Here is a 10,239-nt window from a genome sequence, read left to right as displayed (position 1 = left end):
ACTGTAAAAATAGAATTAATTTCCTGCCTATGACATAAAAATCGATAAATAACAATAGTAATAAGTAACATTTTATTAAAGAACTGCAATGCATTCCACATTTTACGTGCATGAATCATGCACTTAGAGTGGCAAAATCCCAATGAATTATTGCTTTGAGCAGATAGTACAGGGGATATTAAAGGCATTTGTAAAATGTCTACTCCAAACACAAAGGTAATATTAGAGAATGCTGTGGTTGCATATTCCTTGAATAATGTACATTTTTTAAACGAGCACTTGAAAAGATGTTCAACACCACTAATTATTAAAGAATGAAACTCAAAGCTACAATGAAATATTGCCTCATGCCTGACAGTGTGGCTATTACTAAAAAGACAATAAATAACTAGTATTGGAGAGCATGTGGAGAAAAGGGAACTCTCATACACTGCTGCTAGGAATGTAAATAGGTACAGACACTATAGAAAAGAGTATGGAGATTTCTCAAAAAATTAAGAATAAAAATACTATATGATCCAGCTATTCCATTTGTTGGTCTTTATCCAAAGAACACAAAAACACCAATTCAAATTGACATATGCACCCCTATGTTCATTGCAATGTTATTTAAAACAACCAAAAGGTGGAAACAACCTAGGAGCTTATAGACAGATAAAGGGCTAAGGAAGATGTCATACATATGCACAATGAAATACCACTCAACCATTAAAAAAAAAAAAAACAGATGAAGACTTGCCATTTTTGACAACATGGAAGGACCATGAGGGTATTATGCTAAGTGAAATAAGATGAATGGAGAATGACGTATACCATATGATTTCAGCAATATCTGGAAGATAGAAAACAACAACAAAAAACACACACATAGAAACAGAGAACAGATCGGTAGATAGCAGAAGGGAAAGGAGTGAAGGGAGGGTGAAAGTGCTAAAGGGGAACTTTTGTACACTGATGGATGGCAACTAGACTTTTGGTGCTAAACACAATGTAGTATATAGAGAAGTTGAAATTTAATGATGTACACCTGAAATTTATATGTTATAAACCAATATTACCTCAAAGAAAAGTAAAAGATAATTCAATTTTTACCAGTTGTATTAATACTATATAATTGACATAATACATTGTATTAGTCCAAGGTGACCAACAGAATGATTTGATGTATATGTAAACTACAAAATGATTACTACAAGTTTAGTTAACATTAACCAACTTACACCACTACATTTTTTTTTTTTTTGAGGAAGATTAGCCCTGAGCTAAGATCTGCTGCCAATCCTCCTCTTTTGCTGAGGATTGCCAGCCCTGAGCTAACATCCGTGCCCATCTTCCTCTACTGTATATGTTGGATTCCTACCACAGCATGGCTTGCCAAGCGGTGCCATGTCCACACCCAGGATCCGGACCGGCAAACCCCAGGCTGCGGAAACAGAACGTGCGCACTTAGCCGCTGCACCACCAGGTCGGCCCCTACACTTTTTTTGTGTGTGTGAGGTCATAACATTAATGTCTGTTTCTTGTGAAGAGTATTTTTAATATCTTCTCTTTTAGCAATTTACAAATATACAATACAGTATTGTCAACTATAGTCACCATGCTGTATATTACATCCCCAGAACTTATTTATCTTAAAACTAGAAATGTTTATCTTTGAACCATAATGCACTTTTTCACAGTTTATGTTTAAAGAGTGAGGGCCAAGATCACAGACAATTGAGGGATCTCAACACCTTGTACACAAAACCGAAGTAATGTTGTCAATGGTTATAGCATTTATTTGGGATTTAACAAAGAACCTCTCAAATCCTAGTCACAAAACTTGAAAATATCTTTTAAAGTTTTGTGGTTCAATAATGTACTCATCTCAGTTTAGTTTTAAAACTCATTCCTGCTAAATGAGAAATGAGTAACTAAAAATGAAAGATTGTAACCTAAAGACATTGTGTGACTTTTCAATAACAGAGAGTAAGAAAAATTGAATCTTAGCATAAAAGTAGGACTCCCAACACAAAGCCCATCTTCTTCTATGTTGCATATCTTTAAATATCAATCTTTAGTATGAAAGGTATCTGCATTTTCCTATGCATGAGAAATGTCTTCCTTGCAAATGCCCTTCTGAATGAATCCTTCACCTCTTTGTTTCTCAGGCTTAGATGAAGGGTTTCAATATGGGAATCTTTGCCATGTAGAACACAGAAACAAGTTCACTGATGTTGAGGGGGAAACTACAACTTGGACATGCATAGATAAATAAGAGTCTCCCATAAAGGATGGAGACAGCTGTCAGGTGTGAAGAGCAGGTAGAGAAGGCCTTGTGCTTCCCATCAGCAAAGTAGATTCTCAAGATACTGATGACAATGTGAAATGTAGGAGAACAAGATGACCACACCACTGAGAACTCCTAGACCCCCAGCCAAGGTGAAAAGTAAAACCTGTTTGGCTTGGGTGGCTGCAAATGCCAGGGAGAGAACAGGAAGACGATCACAGAAGAAGTGATTGATGATATTGGGGCCAAAGTAAGGCAGGTGAAAAGCAAAAGTTGTATTGGTCATGGCACTTAGAAGATCCACCCTGGGGTCAGCCCCATGGCTGAGTTTTTAGGTTTGTACACTCTCCTTAGGTGGCCCAGGGATTTGCCACTTCAGATCCTGGGTGTGGACTAGCACCACTCATTAAGCGATGCTGAAGTGGCATCCCACATAGCACAACCAGAAGGATCTACAGCTAGAATATACAACTATGTACTGAGGGTGCTTTGGGGAGAAGAAGAAGAAAAGACTGGCAACAGATGTTAGCTCAGGTGTAAATCTAAAAAAAAAAAAAAAATGACCCATGGTAGAAAGCCCTACCACCAGCTGCACTCAGACCCACTGGGACAGAATGAGTGTAGACAACAGTGTCTTGCAGAAGACCATATACCGATCATATGCTATGGAAGCCAGGATGAAACATTCAGTCACAGCAAAGTGAACAAAAAACATAACTGGGAAGCACAACCAAAGAAAAAGGTTTTTTTCTCCATAAAGATGTCAGTCTACATCTTGGGACCAATAACAGAAGAGGAGCACACATCCACAAAGGATAAGTGATGAAGAAAAAAGTACATGAGTGTGTGGAGCCAGGAGTCCATCCAAATGAGAGTGATTAACCCCAAGTTTCCCGGAAGACAGATGAGGTAAATCAAGAGAAATACCACAAAGAGGACAGCCTGGTGCTAGAAGTGATGTGTCACGCCCACAAAAAACAACAACAACAAAAATACTCAATCACCAAAGTTTGGCTTCCATAATTAATTTGTCTGATTTAATCTGTCATGAGAAAAAGAAAAAAAATGTTCTTTGCAACTAATTCATAAGTAAATGTTTCTTAATTCTAAATCTGCATTTAACTTCTATTTTTTTGGGTTAAATAGGATAGCCTGACACCTAATTCTCTTGAGTTCTATTCTTTGCAGTCATGCTGTCTATCTACAAACTATATGTGTGATCCTGAGTAAGTCACTAATCCTCATAGGGGTCTTCTGTTTCTTCCTTGGAAACAGGATTTTTGAATAGAATAAGAGAACTTTAATCTAGTAGCGAACATTGGGGATTATCTAAAACAAGTTCTCTAATTGTGCCAGTTTATATTTCTGAAACTATTTACCTTTGAACAAAAAATATTTTAAGAAACACTTCATTGAAAAAGGTACTATGAGAATTCAATGAATTCAGACTGATACCTATTCTCACTGCAGATTAAGGGTAAACAGGTGTTCAAGATGTAACTTCCTCCCCAACTCCTTAGATTCTATAGGAATATTTAATTGAGTTGTCTAAAACATATTTTTGATGTCTGAAGGAGAGAAAGCTGAGATAACACAAGGTAGCTTTGTAACAGGGTTCAAAATCCTCAAAAGTGCATATCCTCTGTGTATCCTTTCCCAAAATGCCTATGTTCCCTCTTATCCAGTCAAACTCCATTAAGCTAGTCAAACTCCATCAAAGTTTTAAGTCCATCAAAGAAGAGCCCAGTTCTTAAATAATGAATAGGTGTGGCGACCCACTTAGTGTTTTTAGGTGCTTGAGAGAGAAATATAAATATTTTAAAGATGACAGAGTGCACCCCTGGGCAGTTATCCCAGAGAAATGAATATTTATGTCCACACAAATAAACCTGTACAATTTTGTTGAAACAAGCTTCATGTATAATGCCGAACATTTGAAGTAACCAAAATGTCCTACCATAGGTGAATGGTTAGACAAACTGTGGTATATCCATACTATGGAATACTATTCAGTAATAAAGAGAAACAAATTGATACATGCAACAACTTGGATGCATCCAAGGGTATTAGATTCAGTTGAAAAAAGTCAATAAAAAATTTCAATATAAAAATACACTGTTTCCCTTACAGTCAGTGGACTAAATTTAAATACCTTTTAAAGAAGGCGTTCAAAATAAGACAGTGTGGATCTCAGTGAATCTTACAATTGTACAAAACATGGTTTGTCCTCTTATTTCCTGTATTTCTTGCTATCTTCCAGAAAATAGAACACCAAATTATGGTTGAAAGGATATTGTACCTGGAGAAAACAAAAGTGTGGGACCCAAATATGAGGTCTTAGAAATCCATAAATTCCTCATGGCTGTCAGGGTCATTATGTATAAAAATAGTATTAATGTCCTATCTATGATATAAAAATCAATAAATAACAATGCTAATAACCAACACTTTATTGAAGAACTGCAATACATTTTTGCACTTCAAAAGCAAAAATCATGTAATTACAGTGGCAAAATCCCAACAAATTATTACTCTGAGCAGAGCGTATAGGGGATATAAAAGGCCTTTGTAAAATATCTATTCCAAATGCAAAGGTAGTATCAGAGAGTGCTGTGGTTACATGCTTCTTGAATAATTCACTTTTTTAACAAGAACATAAAAAGATGTTCAACATCACTAATTATTGGAGAAATGCAAATCAAAATCACAATGGGATAACACCTCACACAATAAGACTGTCTGTCACTAAAAAGACAGGAAATAACAATTGTTGGAAAGGATTTGGAGATAGGAGAATTGTCATAGACTGCTGTTTGAGATGTAAATTGCTGCACTCACTACAGAAAAGAGTGTGGAAATTCCTCTAAAAATTAAGATGGAAATAGCATATAATCCAGCAATTCCATTTGTGGATATTTATCCAAAGAATAGAAAAACACTAATGCAAAAAGATATAGGCACCCCTATACTGCAGCATTATTTACAGTAGCCAAGATATGGAAACAACCTAAGTGCCCATCATGTTGAATGGATAAAGCAGATGTGGTATATGCATATAATGGAATACCACTCAGCCATAGAAAAGATGAAATCCTACTGTTTGTGGCAACATGAATGGACCTTGAGGGTGTTATGTTAAGTGAAAAAGTCAGTTGGAGAAAGACAAATGCCTTAAGATTTCACTCATATGTGGAAGATAGAAAAACAATGACAACAAACAAATACATAGATGTAGAGAACAGATTGGTGGTTACCAAAGGATAAGGGAACGGGAGGAGGGCAAAAGGGGAAAAGGGAGACATTGAACAGTGATGAATGGCAACTAGATTTGGTAGTGAACATGATGTAGTATACAGAAGTCAAAATATAATGGTACACACTTGAAACTTGCATAAAGTTATAAACCAATGTTACCTCAATAAAAAACTAAATAATAATTCACTTTTTCTCCAGTTGTATTAATACTATGTAATAGATACAGAACATTGCATTAGTCCAAGGTGTACAAAATAACGATTTGATACATGTATATATTGCAAAATGATTACCACAAAAAGTTTAGTTAAGATGAACCACTTAAAGTAGCTACAATTTGTTTTCTCGTGAAGAAAACTTTTGAGATCTACTCTTTTAACAACTTACAAACATAAAATAAAGTATTGTAAACGATATCTACAATTCTGTACATTACATTCCTAGAAATTATTTATCCTTTAACTGGAAGTTTTTGCCTTTGGACCATACTAGATTTTTAATAGTTTATGTTTAAAGAGAAAAGATCATGTTCAAAGACAATTGAGATATCTCAACACCCTGTAAGCAGACCAGACGTACTATTAAATCACTGGTTCTAACACTCATTTAGGACTTTAAAAAGACCTCATATCCTAGTCATAAATCTTGAGAACATCCTTTAAAGTTTTGAGTTTCAATAATCCACTCATCTCAGTTTAAAATTCTAAAACTCATTCCTGCTAAATGAGAAATGAGAAAATCAAAATGAAAAAATCATAACCTAAATACAATGCATGACTTTTCAATGACACAGAGTAATAAAATATGTCTCAACATAAAAGTAGGACTCCCAACACTCAACCTATGTTCTTGCATCTTGAAAACCTATTAACTCTCAATTTGTTCTAACAATTGTATTCAAGTTTACTTACCAATAAGAAACTTCTTCCTTTCAAATGCCCTTCTGAATGAATCCTTGACCTCTTTGTTTCTCAGGCTATAGATGAGGGGGTTCTACATGGGAATCACTGATGTGTAGAACACTGAAACCACCTTATTGATGTCCAGGGAGAAACTAGAACTCGGACGTACATATATGAAGAAGAGTGTCCCATAAAGCATGGAGACAGCTGTCAGGTGTGAAGAGCAGGTGGAGAAGGCCTTGTGCCTCCCATCAGCTGAGTGGATCCTCAGGATAGCAATGACAATGTAAATGTAGGAGACCAGGATGATGGCGCCACTGAGTACTCCTAGAACTCCAGCCAAGATGAAAAGTAGAAATTCATTGACCTGAGTATCTGCACATGCTAGGGAGAGAACTGGAAGAAGGTCACAGAAGAAGTGATTGATGATTTGGGGGCCACAGTAAGGCAGATGAAAGGCAAAAGTCGTATGGGTTGTGGCAATTAAAAGACCCATGGTATACGGCCCTACCACCAGCTCCACACAGACTGGCTGGGACATAATGAGCGTATACAATAGTGGCTTACAGATGGCCATATATCGATCATATGCCATGGAAGCCAGGAGGAAACACTCAGTCACAAGAAACTGAAGAAAAAACCATAACTGGGCAGCACAACCACAGAAGGAGATTACCTTTTTCTCCACAAAGATGTCAGTCAACATCTTGGGACCAATGACAGAAGAGGAGCAGACATCCACAAATGACAAGTGGCTGAGAAAAAAGTACATGGGAGTGTGGAGTCGGGAGTCCATCCAAATGAGGGTGATCATTCCCAAGTTTCCAAGAAGACTGATGAGATAAATCAAGAGAAATACCACAAAGAGAACAATCTGGTGCTGGAAGTGATTTGTTAAACCCACGAAAAAAAACTCAATCACCAAAGTTTGATTTCCACAATCCATTTCTTTGATTTAATCTGTCATGAGAAAGAGAAAGAAGTTTCTCTGCAGTCTAATCGTAATTAAAGACCTCTTAATTTTAAATCTGTATTTAACTTTTATTGTTTTAAGTTAAATAGGATAGCCTGAGACTTAACTCTCCTGAGTTCTACCCCTGGCAGTCATGCTATCTATCTGAAAAATATTTGTGTGATCCTCAGTAGGCCACTATACGTCACAGGGCCCTTCACTTTCTTCCTTGGAAATGGGATTTTGGAATAGAATCATAGAATTTTAACCTAGAAGTGAACATTGGAGATTTTCTAAGGCAAGTCTTCTAACTGCACCAGATTATATTTCTAAAAATATTTACCTTTGAACCAAGAATATTTTAAAAAGCACATCATTGAAAAAGGCACTGTGATAATTCAATGAATTCAGACTAATATCTATTCTCACAGCAGATTAAGGGTAAACAGGTGTTAGGGATGTGAATTGCTTCTGATAACATTGGGTTCTATAGCAATAAGTAATTGAGCTGTCTAAGGAGTAAGTTCTGATGTCTAAAGAAAGAGGGCAAGCGGAGACAAGAAAAGTTAGAAGTTAGCAAAATCCTCAACAGTATAACCTCTGTGACTCCTTTTCCAAAATGCCTATGTTCCCTCTTATCCATGGTGTATATTCTCATGTATTTCATTGAACTACATTGAAGTTTAAGTCCATCAAAGAATAGACCAGTTCTTAAATATTAAGTGTTGTGATTCATGTAGAGTTATTAGGTGCTTATGAGAGAAATATAAATATTTTAAGGATGACAGGAGCACTCCTGGGCAATTATACCAGAAAAATGAATATTTATATGCACACGGAATCCTATATAATATTGTTAATAGAAGTTATTTTTAATGCAAAACGTTTAAAATAATCAAATGTCTTACCATAGGTGAATGGTTAAACAAACTGCGGTGTATCCACACTGTGAAATACTACTCAGTAATAAAGAAGAACAAAACATCATACATATGATGACTTGGATGTATCTAAGGCTATTAGGCTGAGTTAAAAAAAGTCTCAAAAGTTCACAACTCTATGATTCTGCTTATATAACATTCTCAAAATGGCAAAATTATAGATTGGAGAACAAGTGAGTGGTCACCAGGGATTAGTAATGGTGGGAAGGAGGTCGTGTTGACTCTATAAAGGGGTAGCACAATGGAGATTTTTGTAGAGACAGAATAGCTCTGTCTACTGATTGAGGCATTAGTTAAACAAAGCTAAACATACGATAACATTAAAGAGAAGAATATGAACTTATCATCCAAATGTCAGTTTCCTGGATTTGATGTTCTAGTATAGCTCCATAAGACGTAACCATTGGGGAAAATGTGGTGAAGGATGTGTGGGGCTTCTAAGTATGATCTTTGAAGCTTCTTGTGAATCTTAATTTCAAAATGAAAAGTATTTTTAGGAAAAAAGTGAGTGAGAAGGGAGAGGAAAGGATAGTGAGAACAATGCGAAAGAAGCAGAAGCAGAAGCAGAAGCAGAAGCAGAGGAAGAGGAAGGAGAAGGAGAAGGAGAAGGAGAAGAAGGGGGAGGGAGGCATCCACTTTGGATCTTGAAATAATCATCCTGATTCCAGTAGCACAATCACACAAAAACCTGAACGGATGTGCCATAGAGAAGCATTGACTGAAATCCAACAACATTCTTTCCTGGAAAGAAAGCTTGAAAACGGTTTTGCTTAACAGGACATTAGTGAAAAAGCCACTCACCTGCTACAGTCTCAGAGGCAATGGAGCTTGGAAAAAAAAGACAGAATGGTGAAATTTAAGATGAGTCAGAAAAAACTACACATTAGTAGTGAAATGTTTCAAGAATTGCATACTATCTAAACTCAGAAATACATTACAGATCATATATATTTGTATTAACTATTACTCAGGGAAGATGTAAACAAAGCATTTTATGTGTCATAAACTAAGGATATGAAAAAATTTTATAAGGGTTAAACTAGAATATAGACATCTATCATCTCAACTAACTGCCTCTGTAAACAAAAGTGATGAAGTATATCCATCAGTGATAATTATTATATATTTCAAATTTTGTATTCAACTTGAAAGGCTGTGTGAAAACAAGTTTCTCACTATGGAAATACATATTACACTAATTTTCCCCAGCTGTACTCAAAACAAAGATTCTAATACAGAAAAATCATGATCTCAGGTATTGATGTGACTATGGACATGAAAGGTATGACAATTTCAGTCAGTTCTTTTCTACTTATACTGTCCAATTTAGAAAAAGTGAAGAAATTTACCCACAGAAGCCAATGGTTCTTAATTGGAACATTGTCTGAGCCTATAAATCTCATAGTACAGCTCAGTATCTCTTTGCCAAATACAGAATGCCACCAAAATGTACATTCAAGTTGTGTCATTTAAACCAAAAGACACGGACTGAATATTATGTGTTCCAAATCATTCTTCATCATAATCTTAGAGATAATATTTTCCCAGGTTTCTAACTCATTTTCCATATCTGGCCTCCTAAAGGCAATTGAGGGAGTCACTTAACTCACCTGTCTGAAGAAATATTCCCTAGATTGTTTGCCTGCTTATGGCAAAGTGAATTGCAAAATTAATTTGCCCTGAATGAAAATGAATTACTCTGCAAATGATGACTTGTCATTCTTCTCATCTTCTTCTGATATCCAGAAAGATAAACAATATATTGTACCATCCTGAAACATATGCATTTCAATAGCACTTTCAAAAGGATTTCATTGACTCGATTCTGCATTCATACAGCAGAGGTTTTCCCACAAGCCTGTTGTGTAAATTGGAGCTAACTCCTTCAAGGAACCAGAAGCTCAGGAGACCAGTCCCAAA

The 10,239-nt window shown here is 36.0% G+C and overlaps 1 protein-coding gene and 1 pseudogene across 1 annotated transcript; both read right to left on the bottom strand.

The window, feature by feature from the left end:
* Positions 1 to 2,042: 2,042 nt before the first annotated feature.
* Positions 2,043 to 4,488, bottom strand: LOC139040898 (olfactory receptor 5G25-like; annotated as a pseudogene).
* A 2,029-nt stretch (positions 4,489 to 6,517) lies between these two features.
* LOC106844122 (olfactory receptor 5G25-like) lies at positions 6,518 to 7,372 on the bottom strand. Its single transcript, XM_014861425.1, has one exon. The coding sequence runs from the start codon at positions 7,370 to 7,372 to the stop codon at positions 6,518 to 6,520; it is 855 nt and encodes a 284-aa protein (XP_014716911.1).
* Between the last annotated feature and the right edge of the window lie 2,867 nt (positions 7,373 to 10,239).

Source organism: Equus asinus, chromosome 17, assembly GCF_041296235.1.
Source record: "Equus asinus isolate D_3611 breed Donkey chromosome 17, EquAss-T2T_v2, whole genome shotgun sequence".
Classification (NCBI taxonomy): domain Eukaryota; kingdom Metazoa; phylum Chordata; class Mammalia; order Perissodactyla; family Equidae; genus Equus; species Equus asinus.
The sequence above is the reverse complement of the archived record's forward strand: the minus strand, read 5'-3'. Positions and strand labels throughout refer to the sequence as shown.

Excerpts from the sequence above, each read along its gene's own strand:
- LOC106844122 (XM_014861425.1), bottom strand. The coding sequence starts at position 7,372 with ATGGATTGTGGAAATCAAACTTTGGTGATTGAGTTTTTTTTCGTGGGT.